The sequence below is a fragment of the Haliotis asinina genome, chromosome 3, assembly GCF_037392515.1.
Source record: "Haliotis asinina isolate JCU_RB_2024 chromosome 3, JCU_Hal_asi_v2, whole genome shotgun sequence".
Lineage (NCBI taxonomy): Eukaryota > Metazoa > Mollusca > Gastropoda > Lepetellida > Haliotidae > Haliotis > Haliotis asinina.
The window spans coordinates 63,417,265-63,434,635 of NC_090282.1; the positions used below are offsets into that span (position 1 = coordinate 63,417,265).

At 38.3% G+C, this 17,371-nt stretch overlaps 1 protein-coding gene across 1 annotated transcript; it reads right to left on the reverse strand.

Annotated features, from left to right (window-relative positions):
• Positions 1 to 777: 777 nt before the first annotated feature.
• Positions 778 to 17,034, reverse strand: LOC137276980 (neuronal acetylcholine receptor subunit beta-4-like). Its single transcript, XM_067808635.1, has 5 exons — positions 16,266 to 17,034; positions 8,909 to 8,953; positions 6,856 to 6,965; positions 5,344 to 5,879; positions 778 to 1,953 (listed from the first exon to the last, which is right to left on the reverse strand). The coding sequence occupies exons 1-5, from the start codon at positions 16,509 to 16,511 to the stop codon at positions 1,325 to 1,327; spliced, it is 1,566 nt and encodes a 521-aa protein (XP_067664736.1). The 5' UTR covers positions 16,512 to 17,034; the 3' UTR covers positions 778 to 1,324.
• Positions 17,035 to 17,371: the final 337 nt, after the last annotated feature.

A 17,371-nucleotide genomic window follows, 5' to 3' on the forward strand; every position in this document is an offset into this window, starting at 1 on the left:
TCAGCACTATATTGACAATATTGATTAAAGTTAATACCATAAGTTAACGGAATTAAGGTCAGTGGGTCTAAATCAGTAAAAAAATCGTTTTATTAAGCAGTGAACACTTCCTTCTGTGTAAACAAACTACAATTTACTCAGTCTGCCTCTGAATTGACGATACCATTATGTCGAAATAAAATTGTAATTGAAAGCTGTTTTCCGTGTGGATACAAGAAGGTACATATGTCGAGACGAAGAATTACAATGTTACGAATGGGCGCACTTCCAATATATAAAAATACCGGTAGATTTTGTGTTCCGAGGCACCAAAGACTTTGTAATATTTGTAATGATAATTTTGCTGAAAATGAATTTCACTTCTTTTTTGAATCATGTAAAATGTATCATGACTTGCGCTGTAAGTATCTTAAAGCACTACCGCACTACATAGATCATCAATACGTTCTTAACACATTATCAACAACTTCTCAACAGCAACTAATTGTTCTTCCTACATTAAGGAAGCATTGTCATTGCGTTTGATATATACACGCACACACACACACACACACACACACACACACACACACACATATATATATATATATATATATATATATATATATATATATATATATGAATTTGACTGTCAATTGCAATATCTTACAATTGCACTTACTTATTTTGTATTGTGCGAAATAAGCTTGATATGTTCAAGCGATATGTTGAAGGTAATCTGACAGGATGTCTCAGGTGATCATCCAACTTAATGTGAAACTGTAAAACAAGACATTGTTGGTATTTTTATTGTTATTTTTATTGTTTTGTTATATTTACACTTTGGTACGTATGGCATAATAGGCGCCATATTACCAACATGCGGGTATCATGGGTTTGTAAAGCTTCTAAAAATACACTATGTATGTCATTTGGTTCGTTATATACAGCTTTGCTGAATGAAACATTTCTATGCTCACTATTCTGATTAAAGTCTAGTAACATTCATGCAAGAAAAGCAAAATTTTACAATGAGTATAAATGTGTAAATTGTTATCAGATTTTGTCTTTGGTGATGTTTCTTATACATAGGAAGAACTGTTGATATATATGAAAAATCAGTCCTGCTTTCATACAGTCTATACGGGCATTCATACACGAGAACTTAGCAAATTAACACGTGTTAACGACTATTTCATCACTGTAAGCCTACAGTGAAATATAACACATAACTGTAGTCACAGAGTTTCCATTTGAGCATATCAGATGACAAGTAATGTACATGTAACAATATTTGGATTGATATTGCTGTGATAGACTGCCAGAAGGAGATGTTTTTGTGCTGCTATTTTCCATCGTCTTCTGCATATTTGGCGGCTGGGACGATAACAAGAACCACGAGTGTTGAGAAAAGAGTGATAAACATGAACAACCAGAACATGAGTCTGTCGACCACAAGCGCCACCTGTTTCCATTCATCATTCATTTCATTCGCTCTGTCCTCTTCATCGTTCTTCTCCACAATCAACTTGAGGTACCTTAGAAGCTCCTCCATCCCCGTTCCTGAACGCTCGTACAAATGCATCCGAACGTCCGAGTTTGAATCCTTATTGGAAAAACTACGTCTTGTGGACGATCGAAATTCAACACTGAGATTATCATCGGACCTTGATCCAGTTTCTTGCGGGTGATTTGACTTTGGAACTAAGCAGTGATCCCCAAGAAGGCGCGAACAGGCATCTGTAGGTTCTGTGTCTTTGGTAGGCGTGACTACTATGAATGGCCTGTTTTGATCCCCATTAGAGGCTGTGATACAGCTACATCGCACTATAGAAGCCAGCACCTTAAGGACAAGATATCGCACCCAGTTAGGAACCTCCGTTTGGTTTGGAGGGCAGTGGTGAAGTTTTAATATGAAGACAGTCAAGATTACAGACACTGATGCTACAGCCATGGACATGGTTAGGTAGATCTCTGAAATGGAAACAGAAACATTACACTTACACGTGAGTTGTTTACATTTAAAACTCGCGAACAAACCGTCTAATTCAAATCCAGCATTTATTCTAGTTACAGTAACCATATGAAATGTATTAGAAGGATATTGCCGACTTTGTTACCAAGACCTGGTAAAGTGATTGACATGAAACAGTGCTTTCTCAAGACACAGATGCGTCGTATCGAGAGAATTCATTGTCGATAAGAAATGTGAGAATGCGGAGGTTAGGTTAAATTCCAGTTTTATCTCAGATGTCCCATTAACGTAGCATCGCGAGAGTTGTGCTGTTCCAACCAATTCCGTTGAAAGTATACATAATCAAAGTTCAAATAAATCAAGAGGTAATGTTTTGGTTAGCTGAAAGATACCATTCATTTGATTAAACTAGTTCTAGGGAAAATTAAAAGGCGAAATCCCTGTGGGTAGTCCTCATTGTAAAATTGTTCTAGCCAGCATGGAACTAGAGTAATTGTATTTTGCTCGTGACTGATGATCAGAATGGCAGAATCTTTGTTAAAGTTCTTGAGACATGTCGTTGTTCTTTTAGAGGAATAGTGCGACAATGACGCGAACGTGTTGTACCCTGGTAATGAATCTATCACATAAACGCGAGATAGCCTTAACTGACCACAATCACTGCCTCCTTAGCAATCTCTTGACCCTCCACCTCCTGGAAATTCAATATGATCACCGTTATCACTCTGGACTACAAAACAGTTTATGAAAAGAAGAAACTGCTCGTTTTAGTGAGAACACATCAAAAGAAAATGCACTGAGCCTGCAAATTGGTTTTTGAAATTGCAATTTTATTTTCAAATTAAATTTCAAAATATTGAGCGTTACTGCACGGGGAAGTAGCAATTGGTTAAATCTCTCTAATTCCCATAAAGGCAATGTGACAGTTCTCGTGGGCTGTGTTAACATTGCTCTGCAACTCTGTACTGGTGCGCACACAAGTTTATCGATAAGTCTTAGGGGAAAGAACGTGGTCAATGGAATTCCTTAGATAGTCTGGTTTACACTGAAAACACACTCTGGAAAGGGCAAACGCTCCTATCGTTGGTTTACTTTCTAAATGCATCATGTTGTTACTTGCAGCCTGACCTTCTTTCGCGAAGGAACATCCCTCTAAATCAGTTAATCATACAAGTACAACAGAGCATCATTAAGGCCCCTTTCATGTTGTTTTTTTACAAAGCAACTGTTATTTCTTATCCTGTTTAAAGTTAAATTCTGATTTCGAAACCATCGAACAGTTGCTGATTATGTGGTAGCTCCTGCCGAAGTGAGGAAGATCGTTTACATGTATATTACTTTCCCTGCTGTGGTTATGGACGAAACGGCCTATGCATTTGATCGATCAAAGAAATCTTACACCATTCATTGTCGTAAAGTAGTCAAGGTTTGGATGCTTTAACATGTGACGATAACTAGCGTAATGAAGGCCTGTACTTGTTTGCATTATGCAACAGTGTGTATGCTTTTCCACCTTGTATCTATAATTTCCAGAAAAAATAACTTGTGGTTAGGGGCTCTCAGATGGATCGGTTGTCAGGGGCCTGGTATTGGCTGACACTGCATGCATGTAAGATACTCACAGGATTGTCAGGTCCAGCCTTGATTAAAGTGACCCGCATTGTCTCGAAATGAATAGCTCGTCTGTGATACTTCTATATTTAGTCATCATTTTGTGTTTGTGTCGGATAACCCGAAGTATTTAGGAAGCTCACTTTTACTTCGACACAAGGAGGACGTCTTGACATGCCTGACTGCAGCATGAACAGACCAATGATTCTATCTGTAAAGTGTGGCTCATGACCTGATGTTTCATTTTTACCCAGTATATAATATGAAATGATCACAACATGTCTCCAAAGCCGCTCCAATATTCGAATTGACTTTCAAATTTGAACTCACACACTATGGACTAATATTGAATGAACCAAACCCTAGCACTGATTGCACTCTATAATACCGGACACCATCCATTGATGTGCGTATATCAGCTTAAGGCGAATGGGTCTCATACTTAAGTCATAATAGCTGGAGTCACTGGTACTGTTGCAAAGTAGGGCATGATAAAATTTAAATGTTCATACAAAGCATTAGAGTAGGTGTTGACGACACATATCCAATGTGAGAACGTTATGTATATAAAGGCAGACAGACAGTTAGCACATTTTTGCGGCGACACACATGTGCAATTGTATGTCATTTCTGATTTTGATACTTTCAAGGAAGGCTAACTGATCACTGTGGACACTTATTTCTGTCAATTTTACTGTTTGTACAAAGTATAAAGTCGTGGTTTACACATTACTGATCTCTCCCATCGTATCTCTACCCTCCTTGCGTATCCTTGCTGTCCTGCAAACAGGCTCGAATGTTGCTTAATGTTAATGATGCAAAAATTACGAGCTGTTAAACTTTGGAAAATTCATGTTATTTCGAATATCCCCACCTTTTAGTGAAAGTATAAGTATAAGTTCATAACATGTGGAGTGTTCAGAATCATTTACCAGCAAAATATGGTTGTACTATTGTCAGAAATGCGTTACGTTGTCATTCGCAGAGCAAGATATGCCTACCTGGAACCTATATATTTTCCTGCTACCTGCAGCCATCACTGATGTTGAGTGATTAACTCAAAAAAAAAAAAAAAAAAAAAAAAAAAAAAACACTTACATCGCTATATTGCCTTTTTAGTGTGAATGAGTGAGTGCGTTTGGTTCTACGTCTTTTTTAGTAATATTCCAGCATCAAATGAAATGGGCTTCACACATTGTACGCATATGGGGAATTGAACCCGGGTTTTCGTCGTGAAAAGCTAAGGCATTAACCACTAGGCTACCCCACCTCCTCACTGCTTTTTCAGGTATGAGACAATACTTTTTAGAAGGTAATTCAGACCGATATTTCTTATAGGTCGTACATTTGATATTCATATTTCCGATAAGAGTAGTTTCTTCAAGAAGGTGAGGAAATGTGCAATTTGTCGATTGTAGAACTTCGACTGTATCACTAGCGCATGTTTATAAACCACTAAATAGTGTTTATGTCAGATGCTCTATTGTACCATCTATAGGAAAGACTTCAACTCAGTTTCTTCAAATCTTCAATCTGTGGAACACAGTCCAGGGGAATAATTGTCCAAAGGTAAATTAGACCGATATTTCCCTCATTTGATATATATATATGCCTTCCGAAAAGAGTTTCTACAAGAAGTTAAAGCGTTCTGCAAAATGTCTTCCCTAATATCACCGATTTTATCATTTGCATGTGCTTATGAATCGCTATGAATAATTATAATAGCAGGACATAGGACAATCTACTGGAAAGACTTCAAATCAGTTACTTCAACTCACCAATCAGAGGAACGTAATCCGATGTTGGCGGCATGCTGTCCGCCACCAACAGCATAAACACCGAGTAGGACAGCAGTACGGTAATACTCAGTGTAATCTTCTCCCCGGCATCAGGGGGCAGACAAAATGTCAGGACGCTCAGAATGTTGAGCCAGAAACACGGAAACAAGATGTTGAGGACGTAATACAGGATTCGACGATGGATCACCAAGGTAATTGTCACATCCGGGTACACGGCGTCTCCGATGGGGTACACAACTTCATGACGGACTACTTGGTAGGTGGTGAGGCGCCACTCGCCATTTGTTATGTAGTTTGAAATGTCCGCTAGTTCCGACCGATTGATGAGGTCGACCTGGGCCTTGTCGTATGTCCAAGAACCGAATTTCAGAGTGCAACGTTGACTGTCAAATGGAAAGTACCTGATGTCGATCTTACACGAACTCCGAAGTCTAGCTGGGGGTGACCACAGCACTCCTCCGTTGCTGTCAACCATGGCGTTGCAAGGCATGAACCCTGTCGTGTAATCATCAGCGCTGAAATATATAACTTAGTATAAAGACCACATCATTGTCGATGGCGATAAGGGGAGATGAACCCCATTTGATAGGATAATACTTGAGTAAACGAGTTTAGTTTTACGCCGCATTTATCACTATTCGAACAACGTCAGTGGGGACATCGGAAATGATCTTCACACATTGTAACCCAACCAGGTCCTAGGCGTGACGATCGAAAGCATTAATCACTAGGCCGCCCCTCCGCCAAGGAGAATAATTGAAAATAGTTGCCTTTACAGAATGCCAGTAACATGCATGGACATTTCAAAGGGTATATGCTGTATTGTATTTTATCATAACATGATGATGGGGGTATTTCAAAACTTTAACTGAACTTTTTATGAGTATTTTGTTACAGGACAAATGCAGTTTTTAGTGTATAGTTTCGTTTGAATCACAGTATAGGTCAAAGCTTCTATGCCCTAACGAAAACCCACTTTCGTCTTCACTGGCAGTGGACGGACACGTCCAAGAAACCAGTTCTTGATATGTTTCTCAGTTGTATTGTAATATGTTTATTAGTTAAGGACACCTCTCTCAAAATCCTTTCTACAGTATATTACAACCTTGCGTTAGAGAACTCATGTGAGTTACAAACATAGATGGCATGTAAGTCGGAAGCAGAATATTGAAGTCAGGGATCATTTGTGCTTCCTTTGAGGCAGGGATGCTAACAAGTTTGCATAGCGTATCTGATAGATTCCCATTTGAACAGTTCATTTGGCGTTTTACGCCAATTAAGCATCTGATAATCGAGACGTTCCTAATTGAATATTTCTTGCTTTGGCGTTTCTTTTAGTCACTGTGTATATATGAGTATATATGCCAAGTGTTTTCGCATTCCATGTACATGCTTGTTTCATCTGTACATGCAGCTCATATGTCTTCATAATTCATCCATATGTTCTACGAACGTCCTCACAAACGTCCTTATCCATTACTAAATACTTACTTGTTATAAAGCACTATGTCAGGTAGCCAAAGTTTCTTCGACGGAAGCCTGAACATTTTTAATCCGCCGAAATCTTCAGGATCCCATTCTATTCGTTCATCCTTCCAGCTCTGTGAAGTTATACAAGAGGACACTGATAAGTGAGGTTGTCAAAGAGCAGTCAATAATATTCCATCTACCTCGGGACTTTAAAAAACATTTGTGGGACGCCTCATAACGACATGATGACATACAACCAGGCAGATCGTAGTTCTAGTCGACAGTTACGACACACAAGGAGCGGTGAGGAATTTGCAGGAATCCTTTCGGGGTTCAGTTTCTGTGTGAACGTAACAGAGGAAAATATTAATATGAATACCGCTATCCGACTTTCTCGATTTACCAATCTGTGCATATTAAATGACAGTATTTCTGGTTCAACCTACTTCGTTCGTCACACATTCATCTTCCTGTCTTCAGATTAGGGACCGTGAATTGATTTGCCAAATCACAATGCCAAACTAATAACAACTATTTCCAAAAGACTTGTGGTTCTGTATTCAAATATGTGGTATGACTGTCAACCACCACGACTGGAAGTACAATCCTGTGGACATTATTTAAAAAAATGTTAATAAATTTTTACCCAGATGATTACCTGGTGGTTTTAACGTCAAAGACATTTCCGCAGACTTTGATTAAATCAAGGCTAAAGCAGTCATGTATTTCTCCATCGGGTAGACTTGACTTTTTTAATGTCGTCTTTCATCATATCACCTCAGATGTGAAAACACCTGCCACACAAATATTACCGTGACATCTATTTACTGCAGGTTGGTTTGAAGTTTAAAGACCTTATCACCAATATTACAGCTATAGTTGCGTCTGGACCAGAAATTCCAGTGGTCAACATCATGAGCACCGATCTACGCAGTAGGGATACAATGACGTGTATGAACCAAGTTAGCGAGACTGACCACACGTTAGTCTCCTCTTACGACAAGCATGACTTATGGAAGGAAAGTCCTAACTCGGAACGTACTGTAGGAAATATGTACACGTACATTAGAATGAATGTCTTTAATTGGTTGAGAGACATCTGAAGTAGTTTGGACGCTGAAGGAAAAGTAAACACTGAGACATATGAAAACGCTTGCAGACCTTGAGAAAAGCGTGATCTAAAGTAAACTACTTATTAAAACATCACTCTTAAACCAAACTGACGAATGTAAACATCTGACCTTTTATTTCGGACACTTGCTGTGCACTTTGTAAGTAAAGAAGGCGAGTTCTTTTTTAGTTCGTTATGGCCGTGGTTTGATGTACATATTAGTCTAAATACATCGGATCGTCTCACACACACTCGCAATACATTTTAGTTGAAGGTATCAAGCCATCAATAAAATCTTTGAATCGCTTTCAAAGGTTGTCGGATAAAGGGTGAAATTGTGGATGCCAGCTGAAATGACATGGAATTTTAACAAATTTCAAAGTGTACCGCTTCTCCTTCATCCTCACTATACCCAAGCAATCCACTGATGAAGGGTTGAAAACATTTAATGAAACACTGATTCCCCAATAATATTTGAAAAGTGACATTTATATATGTTCCTATTTTAGCATTTTTTGCTTCATTTTGTAACATGCGCCAACATGACCATGCGAACGCTACCTTTAAATAAAAAAATCCGAATCAATTTAAATACACTCAGTTAAGAATGATTGAGAATACATGACTGCTTACTCATTCAAATTTTACATTCGACGTTCAGATAGTGTAGTGAAATGACGACCAAGACGTACTGCTCCAGATGAAGACCAATCTTGGGTAACATTCGAAAACGTTACACGCTATTACTTCTTGCTCATTCGATGTGATTTTTTAAATATCATCAGAAAAATATGAAATAACGACATAAGCCTGCAAATAAAAGAAGAAATATGTCCTTGGCGCTTTTCCAAGTTTCGTAGAAGTGAAAATTATTTCCATCTTATTTGATTGATATGTACATATTTCATGATGAATTGTAAGTATTCATGAGGTCTTATTTCCTATCTGGTAGAATAGACTCACCGATTCCAACCAGGCATTGAGTGTCAAGATCTGGTTCTTCTCATCCTGGAACAAACACATAAAAACCCTTAAAAATCTAAAAGTGGCTGTATGACATGATTGCACATGTGACTGAATGATAATGATCTCTACCTGTATTTTACGTGGATACAGAACGTCAAGACAAAAACATATTGACACATGTTTCTTGTGATTATGGATATAGTCTTTTAGATTTTATTTCATTAAGGTTTATTAATATTACTCGTAAAGAATCCTACAATGGCAATGTGAAAAAAACAGCATTCGTCGCGACGAGGAATCCAGATTTTTTTGGTAATTCCTTTACTAAATTTGACTGACAAATCACTTGTCTTGCTTTTTTAGCCAATTGCTCAACAGAGAAGCACATTAACATTTGTCCACATTATCGGCGTCTGTAATTGAAAAGAGTACTCCATGCCTATCTTAACAATTGAGAGAATACTGTTTCACGCCGCAGTTAGAAATAGTCAAGGTGTATGTCGCTGTTTCAGTAAACAGCGGTAAACCTATGGCCTATAGTATCACCCGCACTTAAACAATCCGCTGTAACTTAACATCGATGTGTTTTTCCCCAGCTGGGTCCTCAAAAATAGGGTTACGGTACTTATTGTCTGTCTGTTGTTATGTAGTAACGTAAGTCCGAAAACATCAAAGTCAATCTATAATTACTACATATTTAAAGGTAGTATTTGTGTTATTTTAAATTATGGCTAAAGTTTCCTGCAATAGCCCGGGCCTGAAAGGATTGTGTAAATCCAGCTAGGGACCATGCAGGTAGCAAAGCTACTGCAATTTTTTATGGTGCCCAAGTATGGTGATCTACATATAGTTTCTGGTGATCTCTAGCTCATTTTTATGTTGTATTGTCCGAAACAGCATAATTTGAAATTACATGCTAGTTTTACATCTGTTTCTGTGATATGCTAGTTGCTTTACCGTGTTTGGCGACAGATTTTATAAAATAAAAGAATAAAGTATTTTGCTTTATTCAGTTTTGAGCTGAAATATTGCCAAAGTAGCTTAAAATTTTAACTCAATGACTGGCTGTCGTTCAATCTAATCCAAGTCGTCATAAGGTGGTGGAATGGGTTTGACTGTTACATGCATTATATGAACCATTTTTGTGAAAACGTGGCGTAAAACCCAAAGGGACACGGCCTGCAAAATCATTTCAGGATTGGAATCCTCAACCTCTGGACCTACCAATCAGTCTAGGAGTTTTGCACAAAAGCCAATATAATAAGCATTAATAAATGCCTACAGTTTTTATAGCCTTTTAAGCAGTCATTCACTATATGCAGCATATGACACTCACACATGATTCTTTACGAACTAATTCCGGATTCATAGTGCAAAAAATAAATAAAAGTATCTGCGTATAATATATCCGATCTCGATGTCCCTTTTCCAGCATTAATGTGGACAACATTCTGTTCCTACTGTAGTTCTAAATGGCTTCTTCTGTCTGATTAAATTTAGTCCATGGTAGAAATGATAAATGATGGATCATTGACTGCAGTGATAGCTGAGAAAAAACACCCAACTGGCAATCGTTAGCATTTTACTCCTGGATTTCATGCCTTTTAATTCCAAAACAGGCAATCGTTGAAAAGCCAGCTCAGAGTCGGTGGTAATGTAGGATCACGTATGCTGCTCACGAGTTCTGGCGCTCTGCGATCCTCGTTGTCGAATTATAATGTAATTGCAGGAATCAGAGGGGAACCGCAAAGTCTTCTTCTGACACTCGGCAGAAGATTACATAAAATTCTGTATTTGGAATTGTAATGTTGAGGTCTGCAAATGTCATCACCACCACTCTGGTGATCAATTGTCGTCTTTGACAGCAACGTCAGACAGTCATTTGCCTTGGCATTTAACGTTTCTTCAGCTGATGAATGATCGAGCTCAAAAATGTTGCTATCCATCTTGGGCTAGTAGACTTTTTGATATGTATTTGGTACTGTAAATGGTCATATGTATTCGCTTAGTCTGGTAACGATCGACAAGAAAACGGCTTAAATCAGTTTTATATATCATTTGCATTTCCTAATTAGACATTAGGACATTCTGGAATTGGAAAGCATATAGTCGAACTTGAATAACTTTCCACTTTGACAGGAATTATTACTTTACAGGAATTAAGTATTGATTGCGAGCAATTTAAAACACATTGAAACAAAAGACAGAACACATATGTGTTGACTGAGAAGAATTGAACTATGAAACGAAAGTCGATATGTGTGCAGACGGCAACAACAAGTAGACCAAAAACAGCTGACAGTATTAAAGCCCTGATTCAGCTTGTCTGCTCTCTATAACAATACATGCATCTTGTAATTGAAACCTGGTTTGTCTGAAGATTTGTTTTGAAATTTCAAGCTATTATCAACAGGAACGTTTTCTAAATTAGAGAAAATAATCTAACGACTTCTGTTCCATCAACAAGGGACACATATGAATGTATGTTGCTTTGCTTGGCTTTTCTGACTACGCTGAATTTGTCGATGATGTGGATTTATATGATGGACATTGGACAATCACAACGTCTTTAAGTGACCTAATCGTAGTAAGGTGTATTGCAATACCGTGGCGACAGTCTTAAAGGCGTTCCACAATAATAATATTGTTCATTATTCGTGTTTATTTACAAAATGTATCATCATTATACTGGGCTTGCGTTTGGCTTATAGTGTCATGTTTAATTACATGTGTTGCTATTTATATCTTGATAATTTTGTCGACATGCACATGCACTTTGAAACTGAGGGGCATTGAGACTTTTCTTACTTCACATCTCCATGCAACCTTTACACATGTCCTTCCTGTAAGTAGTATCGCTGGATATGTATTGTGCATTTGTGCCTAAGTGTATAAGTAGGTGACAGTGTAAGCGTGTGCGCGCGCGCGTGTGCGTGGGCGCGGCTTTGATGGCACAATTGTCGCAAATTCTGCATTTTGCTCTATGGCAGTTTCAGTTTAACTTTATAATCGAATCGACATCTGTTAACACTATAACATCGATGACTCCTTGTGAAAAAATACATAGGATTTCATAAACATTTAAGCCTGGACTATATGATAATCCAGTGATGTTTGGTTATACCTGTATGTATGAGCATAACATACAGGACAGTTATCATGAGGGATAACTTCCAGCTATCATCAAGAATCTACTTCGTCATGAACGATTACGAGAGAAAATGAAAATGGAAAGAAATAGTGTTGAAAAATTTAAGTCATTTTGCGGTTCAAACCCTGCTCCAGAGAGTGACGTTATGATTGTATTCTTTTTGCTGAACAGAATATCGGGGTGCCGTTACTGGGTTTAAGTCACACAAATATGTGCAATTAGAACACAATCAAGAGGAAATCTGATAACGTCGTTACCATGCATGATATTGTTAACAGTCAGTTCTAAATGAAGTGCCATATAATGGTGTTATCTAATAGCCACATTGAATGTCATGTGATGGAGCTGTCGCGTGTTGCCGTGTCGTCGCTTGACCTCTTAAAGAGGCTATGAATTCTGTATGGTAATGGTATTGTAATTTCCATACTTTCGGTCCGGGATATTTCATCTTTGATATGTCAAGATAACACCAGCATCACGAGAACACTTCTTGTATTGTCCAAGCGCTTGAATATTTACACCTACTACAAGAATTGTAATGGATGCAAAGTGAAAAAATACAAATTACATTAATACTAAATAACATTGATCAAATCTAAATAGAAATCGTATACAACGTGTAACAGTAACATCTTTGTTAATTTTAAATATATTGAAATATACTGAGAACAGTTTCATATTACGTATCAAAACACTGCGTCATCAATCTACGTGTAGATAGGGGAAAAGACGATGATCAGCGGTGAGCCTCACAAATCGAGGCCTGAAAAGCACGAAGGAGGGACGTCTACTCTTGAACAAGCTATGGTAAATTTACTTTTCATTCAAATGCAAGGCTGTCGTCACAGAAGGCATCTTTCGACCAGTGAAATAAACGATAAAAAGATATAATTTGGAAATTGAATTTGACTATCTGATTTTCATCAATGTCCCAAGTGCCGTTAGTCATGTTAGAATGGCGTGGATTGAGAGCCACAAGGGAAACAAGGGAAGTTTTAATGCAGAAACGCCGATATATTTTCACTTGCAATATCGACTTAAACCTTTAATGGCTGTCTAGGGAGTATACACTGAGGAGGTTTGGACATCAATCATCCTGCTACATGAGCTTATTAGATGAAGAATGGGCTGCAATTCCCTACTGGATTACTGTTTGTTCTTCTCACAACGACTGTCAACCGAAAATAACAATTTTGTCAGCAAGAAAAATGTTGTGACCGTATTGTCTATACTTTGAATTCAGGTCGTTTCAGGCCTTTGATTTAAAATGCATAATATTTCAGATAAAACTGCCAGAAGTCAACTTCAACGCGACAGTCGATAATGAGTTGGTAATAAAAATCAATCTGTATCTTTAGGCATGGTCTTTGCACAGTTTGCACAAATAGATTCCAAAAAATGTTTGACTCTTCTCAAAAGTGCTAAAGCTCGTTGGAGAAATATTACGTTGAAGGTGGCAGGTGCATTCATCTCAGTGTGAGGTACACATGAGTGCATTAACTGATTTACACAGAAAAGCGGATTCAAGGCCTATAATTAGTTTATGATGCCAGGCTCAAAGTCCTATCATATCGAGTAGTGTCATCGTTGCATAAAGTATTGTTTTGTCGAAAGCTCTTTCCCGTTTTTATGTGATACTGATCACTTCAACATGTGCACGGGAAGTGACGACCAACTGGGGAGCGAGAATCAATGTCGTTGATATGCCACACGGACTGGCAGCCAAAAGAACAAATATAACATCCTTGGGGTTATTTCTTTTTGATACATCAGTCTAATCTATAGACATTGTTTGGAGGCCAGACAACTGCTTGTGAGGTACATGTCTATCGAACACAGAACAATTTTGGCTGCTGTACTTCGATGACGCATTGTTGTATTCATGAAAGATCGTCTGTGCTTCTTACTGAGTTTTCGAAATTACATTGCTTTTGGGAATTTTATGTGTGCATTGAAGGAACAAAAGTTCTTAGTACCCATCTATGCGAGATTCGATAGGGTATGTAAACACTGCAGTAGAAAAATACCCAGACATCTTGTCTGCTTTCAAATAATGACTTTAATCCTATTATTTACCCAACGGCAAGCGTTACGAGCTGTGTTCTTCAAGTCATAAGTTTTGATAGCAAAAGAACATAATTAAGTCAACTGATCAAGTTTGATCTTCCATGTGGTGCTTATGGAGTCGTGGCTGTAGGGTTTTCAATCGCAGTTAACAACTATCCAGCTGATTCTGGTTTCCAAACATTTATACCGTGTAGGAAATGACAGCATTTCGACTAATATGCCACTAAACTATCCTAATGTCTCTCATCGAGGTTTCATCAAACTCCCTTGTGAGATACACCTGATATAGATTACACATTCTGGGACCAGAGTCTCACATACCTGTCAAAGCTCACGTATGAGTCTCACGCATTTAAGCCTCATGTCACTCACTCACATGCAGGTACCAAAATCTCACTCATTGAGAAATTTGACATTTTTTTAAAGTATAATATAATTAAACCGAAGTAAAGATGCCATTACTGTCATCCGAATTGTCCAGAAATTAATAGATCAAACTGGGTCTGTGCTTCCGGGTGTTAGTATTAGCGCAATGCTCATTGCACTGCGACGTCGAGGCTGTAAACCAGTTTTAAGCGAGGAGTAGCGCGCCAAGATGAGCGACGAAAAAAGTTCGACAAAAGCAAAGAAGGCAAAAATTATTAATCTTAGCCCTGGACCTGGACGTGGATCCGGCTTTCCAAACATCTCCAGCATTGGGAGCTCTGAGGGTTGACAGCTATGGTCTCATTGAAAACGCTGAAACAGCAGGGCTGCACAAGACTCCCACCCTATGTTTCTTTGTACGTTCCATTACTTAGAGATGTAGGATACGACAATGTATTGTTGGAAATGGTTATTAAGACTACCTCTAAATTACCTGTCAACATAAATTATGCTGATGGTATTATAACTTCTAAATTACCTGCCAACATAGATTATGCTGCTGTTATTATAACTTCTAAATTACCTGTCAACATGGATTAAGCCCATGTTATTATTGACAACTTTTCAACATAGATTATGCTCCTGATGTTATTGCTATTTCTAAATTACCTTTCAATATAGATTATCCTTTAAGAAAAATTCTCCAACTTCCTCTTAATGTCTTTTGCATTCTCCTGTTATACAACCACTTGTTATTGTATACTACCTGTTATTATTGTTACAGTATTAACTTATAAATTACATTATATGTTATGCTGTTGTTTTCATTACCACTTCGTTTCTAGGTTTCCTTTTTAAATTTACCAACATCCACTGAACGTGTGTACAATGTTCCTGTTATTATTATTACCATTACACAGATTATTACAGATTATGCTCCCGTAATTATTATTACAGTAATAACTTCGAAATTACTTGTCTGCATAGACTATGTTCTTGTTAGATAAGTCACATCCAGGTTACCTTGCAACGCAGATTATGTATTATGGAAATATACTAACATCAACTTAACGGTGTATAACATGGTTTGTGTGACACAAAACACACAACAGACATCCGTTTATTTGTCGGAATGGTTAAACGTAATGTATCTTTCCTTGATAATCTGACAAGAATAAGGCAGTAAACACAGCTCAGCCTGTCCTTGATGTTAATAGGCATCGCTAACAGTGCATAAACGCCCTTTCCTGACCAGCTATATTACTGTTATAAGAAGTAGCAATGGAGCCTATCCAAGATAGCAACACAATTGCAGCAACACGTTTCGTTAGAATCATGCAACGCCGTCTAACGGAACATATAGGCGTTTATGTGGTTAACCCATGGCAGCTAGCTTATCACACTATCACCTATATATGAAGGAACCAGGTGCACCCGCAGCTAATGTTTAGTAGATGTAATAAATATACTCTTTTGAAGAGGGACTTGCATCCTGGGCAGGCTGTTTGAATCATTTTGATAATATACATGTGAAATTTGAAACCATCATATCAGAAGTCATGTCTTTTGATGATGTAAAAACAAATACATATATTTCTGGATTTCTGACAGTTTAGGTATTAATTTCGCAAATGAATATAATGCATGTTTTTCACCCAAAAATGAGTAGCAACATTTTAGAATAAGCATAGTAAACTCTTGGATGAATCCATGGTCAAATGGGGAAATTGTATAGTATTAGCAAAACATTAGTGGTAGTAAACTACTCACCATGTCCATGATCTGGATGAGATTAAAGTTGAAAAACACTTCCACATTATCGGAGGAGTTGAAGACGGGTCGGACGCTGGTGTCATATATCCTGGGGTTGAACAACTTTCTCAGGAGTCTCTGTTCGTCTGGTAGCTTCCCCGTGCCAGCCGCCACTGGATGAAACACAAAGACACTGGTCAGTACCCACACCTGAGCGCAAACGGAGACCAGGGCACGTCCACTGCCAGGCATTAGCTCTCTCATAATGATTAGCTGGTAACGTCGCCGCGTGATGGGCCAGACCAAAGTAGCTCTCAGATCGCTACCATCAAGCTTCCACGCTTAACCCCGGAAACGTTCAAGAACCGCACACACATGCACAATCCGAAAAAATCCTGAGATGAATTTTCGGTATTTCAGGGAGAGTAATATGCCTGCACAGTGGGCCAAGTTTGTTTTGAAAGCTACACAGCAAGCTAATACAGGCTTCAATGAGCTGACGCACTATCCACGATCAGCCTTGGTTTCGATACACGAATGTAGACAGATAGCGAGGCAGGCTGAACCTGCCGATACGTCGTCCCGGCTTATGTAACCTCTTCTTGGGATCTACATTATTCGGTGATATACAGGACGTGGAGCTTTATCTGTCGTGTATCAACAGTTGTCCCGAGACAGAAAACACGTCTTTTCAACTTCTAGCCTTTACAGTAGTGAGTGACGTCAGAGGCATAACGTACCCTTCGTCTGTACTCGTCCCTATCGCTACACCGTCTCCCAGTGCAATCTAGCACCATGAATGACTTTGCTTTCTTTGATAATTCAACTACCTTTCTGTATTTGTTTAGAAAACATCCATATATTTAAACAACAAATATCATAGTCGATTGTGTAAAGAGGCAGTGTAAACATTTACGGGTCTATTGCAAACAAATAATATATTATCATCAAATTTCAGTTGAGCAGTTGACACTACTCAGTAAGACAGTGCTTTCAATCTGTCCTTGCATTGATCTCCTTTCAACTGGCTCTTAAGAATCGGCGATATACGTTACAAAACACACCATTAACATGCTTGAAGCGTGGGGCGATATAACGGGTCTGAACACCAGCGAGTTCTCAAA

What these genes read in the sequence shown, in the direction of transcription:
- LOC137276980 (XM_067808635.1), bottom strand. Translation starts at nt 16,511, where the DNA reads ATGAGAGAGCTAATGCCTGGCAGTGGACGTGCCCTGGTCTCCGTTTGC. An exon ending in GACATAGTGCTTTATAACAA is followed by an intron (nt 5,880 to 6,855) that starts GTAAGTATTTAG and finishes TATATATTTCAG; the next exon opens with CGCTGATGATTACACGACAG. An exon ending in GGATTACGTTCCTCTGATTG is followed by an intron (nt 1,954 to 5,343) that starts GTGAGTTGAAGT and finishes TTTCCATTTCAG; the next exon opens with AGATCTACCTAACCATGTCC.